A 20,619-nucleotide genomic window follows, 5' to 3' on the forward strand; every position below is an offset into this window, starting at 1 on the left:
TCCCGGCGGGGCAGCGCGGCCGCGGGCGGGACGCGCCGGGTCCGGAGCAGGAATGTGGGGGGAAGCCCGGCCGGGGTCAAGGCGGAGCTCCCCGGGCCCGGCCTCATCGATCTGGGGGCGCAGAGCGGGCGCTGGGCCGCCTTCCAGGAACGGCACCGGCTGAGCTGCGAGGAGGCGGCGCGGCTGCTGCTGGACGCGTAGTGAGTAACGGGACCGGGGCTCCGCGCTCCCGCCCCAGCCCCGCTCACGGCAGCGCTCCCTGCACGGCGGGTCCCGAGAGCTGCCGAGAAGGGGCGCCGGGGCTGGGATGGGGAGGGGGCGCACGCACCGTGGAAAAAAAGTGGATGTCTGTGCTAAAGCTGCCCGTGTTTTAAGGCTCTCCCATCGAAAATGTCCCTGGGGGCTCCGCCAGGCTCAGCTGCTTAATCTCCACCCATTTCCTGTGCTCGCTCCGTGCAGAGCACGGCACATCAGAAGCTGTCCGTGGGAGGCAAAATCTGGAAGGAAAATGCTCTTTCCTTTGCATTTAGCGATTGACCCGCACGGTGACTGCCCAGCTGCTGCGGAGGCGGCTCGGGGAGGGAGAGAAGCACAGGCTCAGAAATTCCTTGGTCATAAAGTTCCTTTGCAATTGCAACCCAAAATAAAAGACATTTCAAATATTGTATAGAATCCACAAATCTCTGTTTTCCCCAGCTCTTAAATGGAGGAATATTAATGGTGTTGGAGGAACTGTGGGGAAAATTGTGGGGAAATTTAGTTCTCAGTTCCAAGCAGTTTGTTTTGAGGTGACAGCCCTGGTTTCTGTGTAGGGTTGTGTATGGACACAGCTGTAGGGTCAGCACTGTGACCTGGAGTGTGGTGGGGAGCTGTGTTTTACAGAGTCCTCAAAGTGCTGCTCTTCTTTCCTTGTCACCATTTTAATTAAACCACAAAAGCACTTGCTGCAGAGGACAGAAACCATCCTCCACCTCATTCTGACACATGTTATTAAATATATGTGAGTGGATATATTTCTTAGTGTTCTGCAACAGCTCAAGAGAGAACTGAATAATGTCATGTATAACCTTATTGTTCCCTGGGGCAAAAACCAAGAGAGGAGGATCCCAGAAGCTCTGTTGTGTCTCTCTGCAGTGAATACAGGGGTTTGGTGAAGCACACAGGAGGCTGTCACTGTGGAGCCGTCCGCTTTGAGGTCTGGGCTTCAGCAGATCTGCACGTGTTCAACTGCAAGTGAGTTGGTGTGTTCCCTGTTCCCAGAGATGAATGGCAGCTCTCTGCTTTTCCAACCTTAGAGCTAAAGATGGGACAGCTGCAGGACACCCTCTGAGCTGTTTCCACAGGATTTACCCCTAATTATGTCCTGATCCACTATGAGATCAGTGTTGGTGATTGCAGGTGCTGCTTTGGGCAGGACTTCATGTCTCAGCCAGGCTCACACAGAAAGTGTCAGGAGAGATCTAATGAGTCCAGGTGCTCACCCATCTGCTTTCTGTTTCCTCTCATCCAGGGGCTCCAAGCACATTGGTCTTTTTTTAACTTGTTCTTCTCAAGTGACATTACAGCTCTGACCACATGTGCCTCAAACTAAAACACTCTCTGGTTTCAGTAGTGACCCCTCTTTGCCTGCAACTCATTTGTTCCAGATCATGGGTGAACTTCTGAACTTTACTTTCTTGTTTGCAAGGTAATGAATGTTGGCAAAGTTGTCCAAGCATGCTCTGAAGCATTGAGTGGATTTCTCAGGGCTAGAGTTTATCCTCAAGAGTTGTGTGTGAGAAGATCTGATTGGGGTACCTGTGTAGGGTCAGTCTGTTCATGGGTGTGCTTGACAAACACTACTGACACCACAAATCCACTTTTGCCACTTACCTCTGAGCCATTCTAGCTATCAGTGAAATTTCTGTTGTCAAGAGGTCAGATTGCTGCTTTACAACCTGTCCACTTCTAGAAAGGTCTGTTTTTTCTTTTACAGTTGCAGCATTTGCACCAAGAAACAGAACCGACACTTCATTGTGCCAGCGTCGCGTTTCAAGCTGCTGAAGGTACAGTAAGAACACACATGAGCACGAGCAGTGTTACCCTCACAGAGCCAAGAACAAACAGTTTTCTGCTCTAAGTTTGGCTGTTTGAGGGAAATGGCTGCATTTTAAGCTGTCTGGTGTGGTTGTGTCAGTGCATCTTGTTTAGAGCTCTTGCAGTTCCCAGGCCTGACTGTTATGGACCCGTGTCCATACAGAGCACAGGGCTTCAGGAACAGGAATGAACAGCTCTGTATCTCAAGTCAAGACAGGAAGGTGGCATTTTAAATTGTACATTTCTCCATTGTATCTTTCCAAAGTAATGAATCCATCTATTTCCATGGAAACTTACAGTGCTTTTCCTTTCCTTAGGGTGCTGACAATTTGACAACATACACCTTCAACACACACCGTGCCCAGCACACGTTCTGCAAGACCTGTGGTGTTCAGAGCTTTTATACTCCTCGTTCTAACCCTGATGGTTATGGTAGGTACAAAGCAAGCTGTGCTAACCAGAGTTAACCACCAAGTAAACCTTGGATAAAGATTCCACTGGATGCTGACATGACAGCAATGAGCAGCATGTGTCCTAAGAGTTTGTTCCTAAAGGAACTGCAGTCTGAACCTGTAGCTCCTCCATAAAAAACAATCTTACCTATAAATGTGTGGGCATCTTCCTGTGACAGGATTCTCATCCAGGCTCCGCAGCCTTACAGCAATAGCATTTACAATTCCCTGAGATGCCCCAGCCATGGAATGGAGCACGCATCTCCCACATTTTATGAAAAGTAGGTTTCTGTGTGCTCTGTTTTTTTTCAGGAATTGCTCCCCACTGTCTGGATGATGGTACTGTGCAGACCATTATCACAGAGGATATCAATGGCAAGGAGTGGGAGAAAGCAGTGAGGGAACATAAGACCATCAGAGACATGTCAAAACCCTGACACACCCTTCAGCAGCCTTGGGAGCACTGCCATGGAAGTGCAGTCGAGGTTTCCTGGGTGATGGTTGGTGAAATCAGTCTCTACATTACTGTTACCTGTTCTCTGTTTCTTAAATAAATCTTTCTACGCTGATTATCTCATTCCTTTGTGACATTCAGTTTTCACACTGCCTCTGCTCTCTACACCACTGCAGGGTTGCTGGTTTGGCACTTTGCCTTTAGCTGTGCTAAAGTTTAAATCACAATACAAAAACCTTCATTAGAATCACTTGCACCTCGTTCCTGTGTCCTGCTGAGACTCCTGTGAGTTGACCTTGAGCCCTGTTCTGAATCAAGAAGAAAAGCTCATATTTCAGGAGGTGAAAGTGAAGGTGGAGCCTGCAACACAATGTGTATAAAAGAAGCAACAGCAAAGTGCAATTAGGAAAAAATTGCATAATTTCTGATGTTTTATTCAAAAGCTTTGGCTTTTTAAAGTACTGACTGAATAACAAAGGTGTTGTGGTTGTGGTATCTGTGGAGATAGCACGACCTTTGAAAAGTTACTCCTGATAGCTGGATTTTACAAAAGCACCAAGGGAGAGTTGCCAAGCAGTCCTTGCAGCTCTATCTTCTTGGGGAAACAATTTCTGCCATATCTTCTCCAATGCAGAATCCTCCAGAGCTTGGCTCCCAATAAAATTTAATCCAAATTTCTCATCTTATTTAAGCTTCTATGATGAGAATACAGAGTAGCTGTTAACCCTGTTCTCAATGTATCAGGCAACAAGATATTCAGAAGGAGGTTCACCCAGCCTGGGTTTTGTAGTGTGGAGAATGCCACACAAAGAGCACCCCATCCTAACACAGGAGCTTTCTTGAGTCCTGGGCCTGGGGCAGTGGTGGTTTTGCTCATTCTTTGCTCCTGGGAGTGGTGTCCTGTCAGAGCAGGCGCAGGGAATTGAGCACCAGGTAGCGAGAGAAGAGCAGGTAGAGCTGGCGGAACCAGAGGAGCTGGCTGCGATGGCACCGCATGGCTCTCTAGGAGAGAAACAGGGCAGAGAGCAACTCAGGAACCTTCCAGAGCTGGTGTGGGGGCAGTTTCCTGCTCCTGCTGCGGGGGTCAGTGCCCATTTGTAGGACAGTGAGCAGGGAGAGGCAGGGCAGGCTGCCCAAGCTCTGGGCCTGTCTGTCCCGAGCCTGCTGTTGTGCTGCCTGATGCTCAGAGGGTCCTGCTGGAAAGGACACTTGATGTGTCACTTCTAACTCCTCCTCCCCACCTGCTCTCAGGCCCAGGGAAGTGTTCACATGCTGGGAAGCAGGAGCCTGATAAGTGTGTCTGGGAACATCTCTGCTCCTGACCACACACTGGCAGCTGCAACTGAGTCTATTTATAGTGCACCAGCCTAGAGAGGTCAGATTTCAGGAACAAAAATACATGGGAATAATGAACACCACTTTTATCCAAGCTGTTTCCATAAGTAACTCTTACCTTTTAACAGCCTCAGAAGCAAGAAAAGTCTGTAATTTGTGAATTAACAGCACTGTTTGCTGGGTAAATATTTTCATCTGCTAATCAGATTCTGACGTAAGGAACTGTGGAGTAAATGTGTGAGATCCTATGCAGCAAAACAGTTTAAAAATGTACAGTAAAGGGAACTTGTGAAGAGCTTTGGACCACAAGTTCACAGGCTGTCTCCATCTTTAGTGAGAGCTGTGATCAAGGATGCTGTTCATGGCATGCAGTCATGCCAGGCTTTCACAGGCCACTCACATGTTCAGAATACTGTGTTGGATCCAGTTTCCTTTGAAATGCATCCTACATCCTGGGGAGTGTAAAACTCAGTGCCCAGTGACTGTCTGAGCTGCAAATCTGCTCAGCCTTGTCCTCTCACACAGGACATGAGGTAACCTGGCTTGTCCATGTTTCTAAAATCACAGCAGACATTCCTCAGTGACATTTCTAACCCACGGATGACACTGCTTCTGGCATCCCCTGGGAATGTGACACTTGTGACTAAAGTGCTCACAATGAGGATGAGCCACTCCAACAGGTCAGGCAGGTGTCACTCATCTCACCTTGGCTTGTTCAGTCTCCTCCTCTGTGAGGATGAAGAGTGCATCCCTGGGCAGGAGGCAGGAAATGAGGACATCCAGGAAGGAAATGTATTTCCTGCAGAGATTTACTGACTCCAGCACGAGCACACGGCACCCTACATAGAGAAAAAAGATAAATATTTCAAACCAGCAGCATTCCTGTAAGGTGCCCTTTTCTCCAGGCTCAGCAGCTCTTTGCAGCTTCCCTGTGCTGCTGGCCTTGGGAATCTTTTTTGTGTAAAGGGGGAACGACTTCTGATGCTCCCCCCAGGATTTCTTTGTGCTCAGTGCACATCTATGACCATTTGTATTGGCTCTTATTGTGTATGTGACCCTTTGCACTGGTTCTTGTTCTGTAATAGCCTGTGGAAAGCAAAGCTAGCTTCGAAAATCCCAAAAACAGTGTGTTTTAAAATTCTTCCTGCATAATTAGGCTCAAAAAAATAGATGCAACTGATTCTCTGAATGCTGACACTGTATCATATAATGGAATTTTAAAACAGTACTTTCTGGTTCAGCTACCAAAATGAAATTTCATCTTTCTACTCCAATTCTTAGCTACAGAATAAATATTTACAAGCCTCAGGAATAAAATATTAACTCAGGCAGGCAGTAACACTTTAACAGAGATCCTGAGTTCATTGTTCAGATGCTTGTGATGAAGCAGATGAAGGCAACATGTTTCAAGATTCTGCTGATGTTGAAGGGAGTTTTTTCTGTTTCAAAGATCCCTTTGAACTCAAAAGTTAATTGCTATCTTTTTTTTACCATGGCTAAATTGTCTTCACTGATGAGTTCAGAGCTACTGATGGTCCCGTTAAGAGCCTGTAGCTCTCAAGGGAGCTGCTTTGGGATTTCCTTGGCTTGGCAGCTGCTGTGATTATGTTCCACACTTCCCACATTGTATTAAAGCTTGACAGAAGAGGCCAAAGTCACAGTTTACACAGGTGGGCAGAGATGCAATTCAATTTGCAGTGAGATTTCCTTCAGTGAGCCCTGAAACAGTGGAATTACACAGAAGAGACAGAACAAAGCTCTGATGGACTCCCTCTGGCACATCACCAGGATCTTTCAATTCCTTTCTTTCTTTTCTTTTCTCCAAGGGTGTTGTTCCAACTTTTCAACAGCCTATCCCACTCTCCAAAGTTAACTGGTTAACTCTTCATTTCAGCACCACAGAGCGCTCCAGGGCCACGCTCCCCTTCCACGGAGGGGACACTGGGAGCTGACTCCCAGCAGGTCACACAGAGCATCCCCGCAGTGATTTCCTCCTGCTGTGGGCAGCAAGGGGCAGGAGCCGAGCCCTCAAGGGCAACCACGGGCTCTTGCAGGCGGTGCGGAGCGGGGGAGCGGCGGAAGATCCGCGCTGGGAGCGGCGGGCGCTGCTCGGGAGCCGCCGGGAGGTGGCGGCGTCCGCCGGCCGGGAACGGGACCGGGACAGCGGGACCGCATCCCTTCGGGGCGCTGCCTTCGGCACCTCCTGTCCCCGCCGTGCCGCTGCCGTGTCCCCGGTGCCTCCGCAGGGTCACGGAGCGGCGCGGGGCGATGAGCGCCCCGGGATGTGCGGGAATGCCGGGGCTTGGGACCGGCACGGCCCCGACACTTCCTGAGCCCCTGCCCCGCTCCCCGGGACGAGCGACAGGCAGAGCTGCTCGGCTGCCCTCGGTCCAGCTGCTCTCCCAGGGGATGCTCTGCAGGCACAAGTGCTGCAATCGCTCACAGAAGGGCCCTGACACTCCTTTAATCCCACTTGGAGACATTTCTTCCTTGCAAATTGCAAACTTGAAAGGAAACATGTGAGGTGCTGTGAGTGGGAGAACCATTCTTCCCCTTCCTGTGCAGAGATCCTCTGGGCTGCTGCTGGGGTAGTTTCAGAGGGAAGAATCAGTACAGTGCTGCTGTCAGCATTCCCAATGGCACCTGTTTGCTTTTCAAACACAGGACAATGATCTTTCCTTTCCTGGATGGCTTTCATGGACTCTGGCAATGCCACACCAATTCCTACTCACAGTGATGGGAAAAGAGGCCTGGCACCACTCTCTGAAGCTTGGACTGCTCTGTTAACCAAATACGTTTTCCCTTTCCTCATTTTTTTTCCCTGAAAAATATTAATTCATGCAGCAATTGCACCCTTTTGTTCCCCAAAACTCAGCAATAAGGACTCAAAACCATGGCAAGTGATTTCAGTGTGGATGGCTCTGACCTGCTGGGTCCTCCTCGGTCAGATCAGGTGAAGTGGTGGCATCCAGCTCCCCAAAAAGAAGGGCACTGTGAGAGCCCTCTGTGTCAGTGATCCAACCAGGATTTCCATGTGCTGACAGCAAAGCCTGCTCTGCATGGCAATGTGAGATGAAATGAAGCAGGGAAGGAATGTACAGTCCAGGGAGAGATGGAAAAGGGTTCAGAGAGTCAGGCTGCTCCCTGCCAAGCGGGGTGAGAGCAGGGCTGCCATTGAGGAGTCCTGTGACACCAGCAGGTGAAGCTTTCCAGAGCCTGCTGTGCCTGTGACCTGGGCAGGATGGGATTAGCAGTGTAATGCAACCTCTCCAGGTTGGCAGAAAGGGCAGGATCAATATAGCTCATGGATTAGGCTGAGAATAGAAGTGTGTGAAGCCTGCAGCCTGCTCAGCTTGGCTTTCCACTTCCAAATCACTCAGGCAGCAAGGATGCCTAGAATGAGGAGCTCCTGAGTGAGCACTGTGTGTGCTGCAGGCCTGCACTGATGGAAGGAGGCACAGGTTCTTCTGCAAGAGCACTGGCTGTAGCTGGAAGGGGCCAGTGGCAGGGTGGGAGCACATCCAGCAGTTGTCCTGGCTTCTTGAAACAAGTGCTTGTGCTGGGCTGGAGAACTTGATTACAGATTATAAAAAGCCTGTTGTGTTTGTGCTGGCTAAAGGCATTAGAAAGCAGAGCAGGATATTTAGGGTGCTCATTTGCATATCACTGAGGCAATGCAAGGCTTAGCTGGCTTTTGCATTTGCAGGGAGATTTTCTGTGGATTCCCTGATCACATGGGCTTACACAGGCTCACCCACAAACAGCTCCCTCTTCTCAACAGCAACACAGCACTTTTCCATGGCCTGAACATCCCTTTCAGCTCCATCCAGACAGCCTCAATCCCACATCACCCTTGTTTCATTAAGCCCCTCTGGTGCACAGCCCTGCATGCCTGCCAGATCAAATTATAAATACTGGGAATTTCAATGAGACTGGAACTATATTTGGAAAGGCTTAGCATAAGCAGCAGCATGGGAGCTCCCCGTTCCTTTGGTGTTTGTAGGTCATGTCAGATGTGATGTAATCAGAGCAGCAAGGCTTGCACAGAGCTCCAGCAGCCTCTTGATGCTGCTGGAGAAATGGAAATTTTCTCTGTATGTGAGTCTGTTTCAAACCTGAATGGATTTGAGGCACAGCCCATATTCAGGACCAGAGTGAAACCTGCATGAGCAGCACATGAAAGTGGCTCAGTGTAGATGGGGTCCGACAGTGACATCAACCACTGCAGCCCCTTGTCCTTTGTGCTGCACACAGCACACAGAGCTCTGCTGCAGCCCAAGGCTGAACAAAGAAAAGGTCCTAGGAACGAAGCTGGCACTAATACTCCTCTTTCATGGACTGGGGAACTGAAGGGACTGGAGTCAGAGCTCAGCTTAAGGGCATTCTGCCATCTTGGCTCATGCTGTCTCATTAGGCCTGCAACTTCCTGCTAGCAGAGAATTAAAACTGATTTGCTGTGACTCATTCAAATCCTACAATGATTTGGGAATTAGCATTAAAGGAACACAGCCTGAATGGCTGCTGAGGGAGCAGGAGGATGACTGGGTGGGCCTGGCTAAGCCACCTTCCTCTGCTCTGTCCAAAGAGCTGAGTGACAGCTTTATGCTTAAACGAGGTCCACACATTTGTCCCTGGGCAGGAACTGTTTGCTGGAGATAAGATCTGCAGCCCTGCTCTAGAAAAGGGGTCAGGGGCTACCTCCTTCTGTACTTTGTTTCTTTCCTTTCCCTACTTGTACAGAGAATTTTTCAGAGATTCTTGCTCACAGGTGGAAGAAGCCACTACAGTTTGTTGTGCCACTGCAGATTTCAGATTTCTTTCTGAGCACAGTTTGGTGGAGGCTTAACTTGCTACATGCAAATATTTTTGGCTAAGTGGGTAATCGTTTCTGAGGCTTGTGTCACAGAAAAGGAAAAAGGCTTGTAAGCAGGATGTGACCAAAAACTGTGACTAAGCTGAGGGACCTGGAAAGAGCACTCAAATTCACCCAAGAGGCACAGGTCAGACACTGCATCACATCACTGAGGCAGGACAACCCCAAGGGACTGAAAAGTGACTATAGAGAAGCCTGAACTGGTAAAAAATTGCAGGAAGATAAAAGTTCAGCTGTGGGTTTCAACTGCAGTGCAGGGATGAGTTGGGCAGCTGGAACCCTGGACACAACAGGGATGTCAGGGTGGGAGGGTGGGGATGTGAGGTGGGAGGGGAGGTGATGGAACTCCTACCTTCAGGTAACTTCCCCTCTGAATGCAGGTACCTGTGAAAGAAGAGATACAAGGGGTCAACACTCCGTGGAACTACTCAAATCCTGATTTTACAGGAATAAAACCCTGCACATTAAACCAAGCCTTTTCATTTAACACCCAGTGACAATGGCCAATCTTGTGAGAAACTTCAGGAGCCCACACTGGAGCACCTCAGGCAGGGCTAAGCCTCATTCCACACAATTCTGCCACTCCTTCCCTCATCCTGCCAGTTGGGACACACCACAAATAAGCTCCACAAATCAAATTCACTCTCAGACTTCCCAAGGGAAACCCAAGAGGCTGCCAAAGGCTGTTCACCCCTGGGAGCCAAGGCTCTGCTGGCCAGGGGAATTGTCTCAGCAGCTGCTCCTTTTTGGGCACCAGCTCTTTTTTCTAACCCAGGCTGGCACTGGGACATCTGAGAAGATGCTCTGGCTTTTTGCTCACCAAAACTTTGATCCCTTCATGACTTTGTCCTGGGAAGTCTCTGTAGCAAAACAGAACAGGAGGACCAAGGATGGGAGATGTGAATGGTGGTGGCACTTCCATCAAGAAGTGTAAGCAAATGACCCTGGGATGGTGAGGACACCAGGGGGTGTTAATTTCAATTATTTTCTTAATTCTCTTGTTTTCCCTGCTCATGGCTTTGGAGCCACACTGGATTTGGCCCACGGCAGGGCTGGGAAGCAGCAGGTCTCCAGCAGATGGCACTCAGGGCTGTCCCACACCCAGTCCTGCTCTTCCAGGAGAAAAAGACATCCAAACAATGGAACATTTGCCAAAATGAGAAAGGAAATAATAATAAAAAAGTTATTTAACCCTGTGTAATATTTAAAGAGATTGTTATCACCTAATAGTGGTGTATCTGACAAAGGACAATGTGCCAGTTCATGTGTAAATCAGCCAGGATAAAACATGCATTATATGTAAACTGCTGTGTTTCTCCAGTCACTTTCAAACTAGGATTATCTCTGGCTGTTGGTTAAGTTCAAGGAAAAGGATTAGCTACACAGGCCTAGACAAAATAGGAAGCACGGAGTGATGAATACCCAATGCAATACAAAGCAAAAATCAAGCCAGAAATGCAGGTCATGACAGAACTCAAACAGCAATCAGAAAACATATTCAAACAGCTTCTCCTGCCAGTGGTGTCCTCTGCTCCAGAGCCAAAGCAATGCCATTTCCTGCTAAACAATGGACTTGGAATAGTGTATTGGCCACCTTCTGCCCCACCACTCAAGCCTTACTGCTCTGACAAAGACTGTTAAATGTTGCCTTGTAATTTAAATATCTCCATGAATATCTGCTCTGCTCTTCTGCCAGAGGTTTCTTCCCCCACAAGTGGAATCTGGCCACCCAAAGAAATGATTCAGCACTTGGTATAGTTAGTAGGGTGGGAAACTTTTAGAATATGCTTGGAGAGATAAAGCAGTGAGTGGTTGTGAAATTTGGCAAACTCTGAAAGCCCAGTTGTCTGTTCTGGGTGTGCTGCTCTGCCATGGAGGCACCTTCAAAGCCCTGAGCTGCTCCAAGAGAGAACTAATAATAACCACTCCTGTCACTAGAAACAGGAGTGAGAGATCCAGCTCATATGGAAACGTTTCAGCAGGAGCAGGGAGCATCTTCAGCAGGGAAGGAAAGTGTCATTCAGCAGTAAATGAAGGAGTTTGTGCTTGTATAAAGGTTCAGGGAGACACAGAATGTGTTTAGTTATTGAAAGATCCTCAAAGCTGCTGCCAGCAGACCTGTCACCCATCTGGAAGAACAGGCATGAAGAAACTGCATCTCTCCTCATCCTTTTTGTCCCAATCCAAATGCTTCAATTCTCAGCAAAGCTCAGTGCAGAGCCCTGGGAACGGCTCCACCCAGCTCTGTGTGCAGAGGAATTGCAGCCTTGCTCATTTGTATTTCTCTGTGGTTGCAGAGAGAGAGAGAGAAACACGAAGCTCTACCTCCTGCACACGTTCACAAAATGAGCCAATCCTCTCCCAAATCCATCTTCTCACTCCCATCTCCACCCTGCTGGAGTGTCTCCATGGGACACTTCCAAGTAGGGGAGAGGTTGCAGCTCTCAGTTGTTGCCATTTTGGGAATGTTGTTTTACAGATTGGACTTGCTGTGGTTTGGTCGAAATGAAAGAGTTTGGCATAAAATCTCAAAAAGTAAAACACAGGCTCTTTTTCAGGAGATTTTTCCATGTGGGTGTTTTGTTTTTTCTTCCCGGAGAGATTTTTTTATAATCCTTTTTAAACACAAAGTGACCTAAGGTGGCTCGTTCCCAGCCACTGCCCAGGTGCCAGAGCCTGGTGATTACAGGGCACCTCTCCCTGCAATGCCTGTGGTAGGTTCAGGTCCACATGTGAGACCCTTTGCAGTGAAGAATTTGGGAAGGCCATGAGACATCCAAAGGCTCCAACCATTTCTGCCCTGTAAGATCTCAGCCCCAGCTCCTCCCTCAAAGCCCAGCTGCTTTGAAGGCTCTGCAGCTACCAGCTCCATCTGCTCAGCAGAAACACTGAAATGGCCCAACGCCCTCACCCTGCAAACTGCAGGACTGAGCTGGCTCCCAGATTCCCTGCTTTCACTCAGGCATCCTCCAGGAAAGGTGTGGGTGGGTCAGCTCCTCTGTGGCACTGACCAGTGAAACCTCCCAAGCTGTTTCAAGAAGGAACAAGTCAAGCTGGAGCTGAAACCTCAGTCCTGAGGAGCACAGAACCCCCCTGGGGCTCATGCCCACGAGGGTGTGTTACAGTCTGGGTGATGTTCTGTTTGATGAGAAGTTGTTCATTGAATTCAATGACTTCACTCTCCAAACAGTTTCCCAAGCCTGAGGCAAAACCCTTCACTGAGCTGACTGCTGGCTGCTGTGGAGCACTGGGGAAATACAGTTTTGAAGAGCAGGCAAAGAATGGATGTCTTAAAGCTGCATTGGGGCTCCATTTAGGATCCCAACCTCTAATCTGCCCAATTAATCTGATGAAACAGATGTGAAGGAGGAAGAACAGGCACTCTCCCAGGAATCACAGAGACATTAGAAGGATATCCTTGCCAGATGTTGGATGTTTGCTCTCTGGAATGCCTCCTCCCTCCCTAGCTGGATTTTCTGGCTCCATTTCCATGCACCCTGAACTACACCGTGGAGCAGCACTTTGTACAACACTGCTCAGGCTCTCTGTACTCACACGTGGGGCAGTGGCAAAAGATGTCCTGCCAGTGGCAATGCAGAGATGTTCCAGCTGACAGAGCTGTCCTGGCTCTGTGCTTTGGGCCTTGCACTGTCTGGGAGAGGAATGTGCAGTGTCACTGCTTCCCTCACTGCCAGCAGCCCAGTGGCACAGGGAAGGACATGCCCTGAGGCTGTTTCTTTGGGGGGAAAAAACCTTCTTTAGAGGGAATCCCTTCTGTGCTGGTGCTCCATGCTCAGATTTAATCCTGATGGCTCTCAACAGTGTCATGGAAGAGCACTGGGATGAATGAACTTGGTCAAATGAAGGAATGAGGAAAAGGGATAAAGGACTGAGATAAAATCTAGAACTACACACCCAGCTATGGGATATATGGCAGGGCAGAGAGCTTTGAGGGGAAGTCTCAAGGACAGACAGCAGAGCACAATTCTGTCTCAGCCTTATGGGGACAGTCTGGCTGCAACCACAGCCATCACTCATAAGCTCCCCCAGCACATTTAAGATCAGTAAAACAAGTGAGAAATGCATCAGCTGTAGCTGCTGAAAGGAGGGAGAGATTTTCCAGCCCCACACTGTAAGAAGGCACCAAATAAAAGTGGTAAATGGGATATCCTTCACACTTATCAAGCTAATCACACAAACCCAGCTTCCTCCCTGTCCTTTAAGACCTGGCCTTGGAAATTTTACAGAAACTCAGAGCAGAACTGTGCTTTGTTGGGGTGGGATGCAGTTGGTGGCCTCTGAGAATGGCTCCCACCAAGTGGGACTGGCTGGACACTGCTCCTCATTGTTTCCATACATGGATTTGCAGCTGGCATTTACCCAACCCTCCTCTGCCAGGGAGCCTCAGTGCAGCCCTCTGCACAATGTCCATGGCATTCAGGAGTGGGGCATTCAGTGGCCAGGCTGGGACATGGCAGTGCCACAAGGCATTGGTGGCACTCAGGCTGCATCCTAATCCACTGCTGAGTGATAAAGATCCCAAATATTATCTCTGCACAGCCTCATTTACAACCTGCCACAGGGCTGGTGAATGTTAAAAAACATCCTGCAGGACTGAGAGGTGTTTTTCCAAATGGAATTGACGAGAATAGGCTCAGCTAATGATTCCTTGATGCAGCTTTTTATATGGCATCATTGATAGAAGTTTTATGGATGCAGTTGCTATAACAACATAATGCACAGTGGTTAAATATAGCAGCTCCTATTTTCCACTCAGTTTGCTCTGCCCTAAGCAGACAAGACTATTCTTTTCTGTTCTAGCTGGAATAAAATGGATTTGATAGCTCACTAAAGAAAACAAGTGGTACAGTCCTCCCTCCTCCTCCTCACAAAGATGATTCCTCTCCATCCTAAGCAAGCAAACAACAAACCCAACAGCCCCCCATTTGCCAGGCTCCTGGGCAAGAGGGGTTGTTTAAAATCAAAATGCACAGTGACTCGTGCAAAACTAAACCACCTTGATATTACATGTGATCTCAGTGCAGGCACTGTCATTTCAGAGTGCAGGAGAGAGAGGTTCTCCAATATTCCTGCCACAGAGTATTTACCAAGCTCATTACCACAGTGCCTAGTGACTGGCCAAATGCTGAGAGGGGATAAAGTGACCTGGATGTCACTCAAGAGCTGCTCTTCCTTGAGGATGAGTATAAAGGATCCAACCTCCCATGGCCAGAGTGAAAGCTCCCGTTTTGGGGGATAAAAGAGGATGATGTTGCCAAATCAAGCCACAGAAGATTGCTTCCAGTCCTCCCTGCTTTGCTGCAGTGGGTTTTTCTTGGGTTTGGGTTGGGTTTTTTTTCTGTCTGGAAGCCAGAACTGAAATACTCCCAGGGGAGACTGAAATCAAATAGTAATTTGTGTTCCTCTTCCATCCTGTTTTTTCTTATTTTTCGCTTGCAGAAGAACAAATCCATCCTTGAACCTTGGCATTTCCCAGTTCCTCCCAGATCTGAAGGCCAGGCAGGCACACAGCAGCAGCTGGACTCCTGCAAGCTGTCAGGAGGAAGGCAAGGGAAAGAGCTCATTTCTTCTGAGTAGTTCCTGCTCCTTTGAACATAACCTCTGTTCCAGACACTGGAAAGAATATTTATGCCCTTAGCAGACAATACTGAGCATCTGCTCAGCTATGACCATTTCCTGAACTGTTTTATTCCTTGAAGCTGTTCAATAATCTGCACCTCCTGAAGTGAGGAGTTGTGGGAGGGGTCACAGAGCCCGTTCCAGCCCTGCTCTTGCAGAAAGTGATCTCATGGAAGTGGGCACAAGCCTGTCTCCCAGAGACTGGGAGCATCCAAAAGAGCTGAGGAACACTGCACCAGCCCCCTGCTTCATCCTTTCCTCCACTTTTCACAGTGGAGGCAGAACCCTGCAGGACTTGTTTAAAGAAGGTTAATAAATACATTGCAGTTGATAGCTGGAAGGGAGAGGTTGTTTGCCTTTCCCTTGCCATGTAGCACTGGGGCCCCAGGGGCAGCCACTGCTGCTCTGCAGAGCTCTGCTGGCACAGGGGCACAGGAGAAGCCTCAGTTTGTGCTCCCAGAGCTGCCTGTGCTGGCCAACATGTGAGAACTCATCAGGGCACTGAGAGTCAGGAGTGATACAGTCACGCTCTACTTCCTCCATAACACAAACTGAAAAATAATGAGGCCAAGCAAGCCACTAAAAATAAACTTAACCTTTCAGCAGCCATGGCATCACTCCTGCCACATGCAGATGATGGGGCTACCATGATTAATTCTGCTGATTCAGGACTGGAAGGGAGACAAGACACAAACCAGCCCTTAGTTAATGAGAACTGCTCGTGCTCTGGTGTCCCTATCAGCATGGATCTCATCAGCCCAGAGAGTGTTCTGCTCCAGCTGAGGACCAAGGCAAAGCTCTGGGAATTGCAGACAATGAGCATTTCCTGGTAAGATGCTCTGAGACAAGAAGAGGGTTAGATCCCCACTGCACAGATGAGAAACATAAAGCATGAAGTTGGGAAAGTGATTTCTGCACAGCCACAAAGTAAGACAAGAGTAGAATTGGGATCACAATCAAGTTTTCCTTAAATTTCTCATATATAACTCAGCTGCTAACTTGTTTTCCCATGATCTCTTCAGGGTGGAGGAGGACACCTAACAACCTGCCTTTCATTCCTCTTTGTGGGTCATAGGGCAGTTGAGTGAGCAAACAGAGGTCCAGGCAGCTGGAAGCTCTTAGGCCCTCTGTGCCAATGGTGTGAGCATTGCTCATCAACCTCTGCTCCTCAGTCATCAACCTCTGCTCAACCTCTGCTCCTGAGCCATCAGCCTCTGCTCAACCTCTGTTCACTCCTCAAACTGTGCCTGAAACCACCTCCCCACCCAGCCCAAGCAAAGCACTGCTTGCTTTAACCCCAGCCCCTCTCCTCTGTTAGGCAATTTCAGAAGTTGCTGGGAAAAGCCATGATCCCCCTTTAACATTGAATTCCAGCCATCAAAGCTCTCAGCATCTTCCCAGAGAAGCTGAAGGTCCCCATATGGGTTCTGTGGCACTGCAGCTTTCTCTAGGCAAGAGAGAAAGGCAAATCACTGTGATGCTGTCAGCAAGGAGAGCCAGAAGAATTTGTTTATTTGAATTGCACAGATGATTCAGAAAACAAATGGGTGCTATAAATACAAAGCTATACTTGGAAAGAGTTCTTCTCATGCCTGGGAAAGGCAGGGGCAGCTCTGGAGGAAATCTCTCTAGGACACAGTGAGGTCTGAATGAGCAGAGGGTTAAAGTAAAATACAATGGCTGTCTTGCCAGCAAAATCTGAGTGATTTTAATAAAGGGATTTCTGCCTATTAACCTCACCAGCACAACATGGAAACACAGAGTCCCAGAATGTAAGGAAAAAAATGGTGAAGGAACTAACAGACTATTCCTAAAAGTGGTAAATAGGGACAGCTCCAGTGAAAGAGCAATGTCCTTGGGGTAGAGAGGTAAATTCAGGTACCTGGACAAGATGGCAACATCCTCTGGTGAAGAACTTTCCAAAACCCACCTGCCACCAGCTCAGGCATCATGTATTCACACTCTCCTCAAAGCAGAGTGCAAAGTGATCTGTGGCATATTTTAGTGGGATCAAGGGCAGGAAGAGCAAAGAGGGCCCAGTGAAAGGGAGACTGGCAAGGTCCCAGCTGATGGAACACTGAAAGATGCCGTAGGTTATTTCCAGAGCTGTGGCAGTTTCTCCAATGTCATGTCCCACAGCCTGGCACTGAGTTGGAGCAGTGAAGTGAACACTGCCCTGGTTCTGTTTCCACAGCAGCACCAGCCCAGGGGGGCACCCAGAGAAGTTTGCAGACATTGTACCTGACAGCAGTGTAGAGGGAGATGTGGTTGGCATGGCCACTCACTCCTCCTGCATCAAACGTCACCACCTGCAATAAACACACACACAATAACATTTAGGAGCAGGAGGAGGAGCCTGTGCAGTTCCCAAATTTGACATCCAAGCCCTGTCCCAGCCCATTGTGTCTAATGAGTTGTTTATGTGTTGCACAATGAGGCCTTGTGTGTGGACTCCTCATGCCACAGAGACACAACCAAACAAACGAGGCACTCTGGAACCAGATGACTGCACAGCCCAACAACAGAAAGATGACCAAGATCATGTCCCCACTGGCAGGATGCACTTGTTACTTATTACCAGGGCAAAAGGTCACTTTCAAAGTGATCTGTTGCAAATGTGTTCCTGACCCGAGAGGTCCAGCTCTATGAATCACTCTCTCCTGGACCTGAGAACATCCTCCAGTGCCTGTGGATGACAGGGTGAAGCCATGGTTTGAATCATTGATGCAACATGGGCCACACAAGCATGTATGACTGTCCTGGCTCTGACAGGAGAAGACGCCTTTTTAAACAATCTGAATGCACTTTTGTACAACCAAATCAGGCTTTTCACTGAATTAGATTGTACTGTTAATTGCTTCTCTGCAGGGAGAAATGGGAACTCCAAAATGCAGAAGTAATGTGTGCACAGACCACTGACCAGGCACTGTCCAGAAAACAGAAGACCCCAGGCTCCCTGCCCCCAGACCCACCAACAGTGTCAGGGCTGAGGCATCACCCTGGGGACCCCCTCCCTCTGTGGGGCTGTGCAATGGGCACTTAAAAGCTCCCAGTCTCAACCAAGCAGCCAAAGTGGCAGCACAGAGTGTGGAGTGGACAGGGAATGTGTGCCCATCCTCTCTGCAGGGAGTGAGAGTGACAGTCCCTGCACAGTGCAAAGCTCAGTGCTTGCTCTGGGAGGGGCCCAGCAGCAGAGCTCTCCACAGCTCCCTTCTCTGGGAGCAGGAAGAAATCATCAACTCCCACGTTTCAGGCAATGTTTGCTTCCTTGCCAGCTTGTTCTCTCTTCAGGGAAGGAAATGCTGCAGCATTGCTCACTCACAGCACCTCCCTTCCCAAAATCTCTTTTATATGCAGGGCCTGGGGCACTGGGTTAGAGATCAGGGGAAGATCAAAAGCCACCGTGCCCATCCTGCAGCTTGCTCCTCCAGCAGGAGAGGCCCTCTCAGCCAGGGGAAACTGAGTCAAGAGGGAGAGGAAACACAAAGGCAGTGATAAGAAATACCCCACAAACTTCACACAAGCCTGCTTATAAACCCACCTACCAGGACAAGCCCACAGTCAGACTTTGCACTTTGCCCAGTGGCCAGCAAGCACCAGGTTGTTCTTTGCTGGCAGGAACTGGTGGGAGCAAAATTGGTTTCATTCACATACAAAGAAACATTTTTTTGGTCAACCCCTATTTTATAAGGAGAAGAAGGATGTGTTTAACTTTGGCTGCTGCTGCTGCACATCAGCACTAGCAGAGAGCTCTGCAGGGCCATGGGGCTGAGCTCTCCCTGTGGATACCAGCTTGTAGAGGAGCTCATCATGAAATTCAGCACAGCTCAGGGTGAGCACAGCACCCTGGACTTTCCAGATAAGAAAAAAACACACTCTGAAGTCACTCCTACTTAGAGTGGTACTTCCCTAAGATGACAACATACCCCACTCACTGCAAGCAGAATAAATTCCTGTTCAAGTGAATAACAGTGTGAGTCTGATAAGGGCTGGACTTGCACTAAACCTTTTTACTCAATGGGGACAGAGACAGGGTTTGTCTCTTCTGCCTGCCCCCTGATTTTCTTGTAACCTGTACAAACAGAACATTTTTAAGAGCAGCACCCTGCTGTCAAACATGGATGAAATTAGCCAATGGGCTGTAAAGTCTTTTGAAACATGCATGTGCACATACATATAAATACAATTGCATTATTCCTGTTTCCTTAGGAAATCAAACTAAAAACCCCAGACAAGCCAAAACACACATTTTTTCTTCTGTGGAGGTTACAAGAGAACAAACCAGAAGACTGAGATAAGAGACTTCAGTGAGCAGACTAAATAAACTAATCATTGTTTTTACAAAACTGGCTCAGGCCAACTGTGGGAGCAACAAGGCTGGGTTAGGAAATATTCTTGACATGGGAATTATCTGTTCAGAAACACCTTTGGAGGTTTTCCTTCTCCACATCTGTTTTGAAATAGAAGCTGCTGAGCTTATGCAATGTCTGAACCAGCTGAAGACACTACAGAGAGCCCATTTTCAATTGCTGTAGTCCAGTTTACTGTTATTGTTTACTGAATTGCCTGTCTCTTCAAATAAAGGAATTTTTAAGTACAATTCCCAAGGTATCTGCACAGTGACTTGGCCAAGGTGGCATTGCCTTTGTCTGATCCCTCTCAGCACACATCTGGCTCTGGGACAGCAGTGGTGTCCCACCCTAAATATATCATATATCATCTAAATATCTATATAAGTAATCAGAGCTCTGATTCTACAGCACCACTGTGCTGCTCATGACTTAAAGCAGCCAGCAATCACATGTAAATCAATCCCTCTGGCTTCAGGGATTCATTTCATTGATAAGGAATTTGAATTTCTTTCTCACATGCTGAAGATATTTTCACACGGGAGCATTTGCTCCTTCCACACAGTGCAGCTCCTGCTGTGCTGGATTTTAACTCCCAACCTGAACCAGGATGATGATGAAATCAAGCAAACAATCAGGACAGGATGAGAAAACCTGAACATCTTGAAAGTGTCTGGCTTAAAAACAGGCTTAGCCAGTTCTGGGAGCGAAAGGCTGGGATAGTAAATATACTTCATGTGGAAATTATTGCTCAATGAAATCTTTAGGGCAAGAGGGAGTTCCCTCCCCACACCTGTTCTGAAATGGGAGCTGCTGCTGTTGCTGGTTTTTCTTCTGGGTGACCTTGGTATTCAGGAAATGGAGCTTTCACTGGTGGAAGCCAGAGCAGCAGCCAAGACAAACAGGTCCAGAAATCCCTTCCGGAGAGGGGAGAGCACAGAGGAAATTACTCAATTACCAGCAGAAGAGAAAACTCCTGAGAGGTCTGGAGTCCATGATCCCTCCTCACACCTCAAAGCTGAGGTTCTCCTCCTCCTCTGGTGTCACACAGTGCTTCAAACACAGCACACATCTGCTGTGGAGACACAAAGGTCTCTGCTTTTTAACAAGAGCCATCCCTTAAAATGCCACAGCAAGCAACTCCACTTCTCATGCCCTCCCCCTGAGCATCTCTCCTTGCACTCCCAGAGCCCAGGGAGATACCAACTGTCTCTGAGTTCCTTCTGAGTTTGGAGACGTCTTTTGTGTCTGATTTAGGAGCAACAAGAGCCTGCCTGGAGTTCACACAATACTGTGTAACTTCTTTTTTTATACACCAAACACTTTCTAATCTGGATCAAGACAGAGCAGCCTTGGCTGCCTCTCCCTGCAACACTGGCTTTTGCTTGGAAATCCAGCAGGCAGGAAATAATTCCCAAAGTCTATAAATTAGTTTTGGCT

The 20,619-nt window shown here is 48.4% G+C and overlaps 2 protein-coding genes across 3 annotated transcripts in view; one reads left to right on the forward strand and one right to left on the reverse strand.

The window, feature by feature from the left end:
* Positions 1–3,105, forward strand: CENPV (centromere protein V; the record flags this gene model as incomplete). Its single annotated transcript, XM_041482733.1, has 5 exons — positions 1–200; positions 1,135–1,233; positions 1,976–2,045; positions 2,394–2,508; positions 2,841–3,105. Coding segments are annotated over 5 exons (609 nt in total), but the record flags the coding sequence as incomplete, so codon positions are not given.
* Positions 3,106–3,376: 271 nt separating this feature from the next.
* Positions 3,377–20,619, reverse strand: part of PIGL (phosphatidylinositol glycan anchor biosynthesis class L) — a 53,129-nt gene continuing 35,886 nt past the window's right edge. The window contains exons 5-8 of one of the 2 annotated variants that reach the window (XM_041482882.1): positions 17,072–17,139; positions 9,543–9,574; positions 5,023–5,156; positions 3,377–3,984 (exon numbers count right to left, since the gene is read on the reverse strand). In XM_041482882.1, coding sequence (XP_041338816.1) covers positions 3,886–3,984; positions 5,023–5,156; positions 9,543–9,574; positions 17,072–17,139 — 333 coding nt within the window. In that variant the 3' untranslated portion in view covers positions 3,377–3,885. The remainder of the gene's footprint in view (positions 3,985–5,022; positions 5,157–9,542; positions 9,575–17,071; positions 17,140–20,619) is intronic. The other variant, XM_041482881.1, reaches the window with a different exon arrangement.

The sequence above is a fragment of the Pyrgilauda ruficollis genome, unplaced genomic scaffold (assembly GCF_017590135.1).
Source record: "Pyrgilauda ruficollis isolate IOZ18807 unplaced genomic scaffold, ASM1759013v1 scaffold59, whole genome shotgun sequence".
Lineage (NCBI taxonomy): Eukaryota > Metazoa > Chordata > Aves > Passeriformes > Passeridae > Pyrgilauda > Pyrgilauda ruficollis.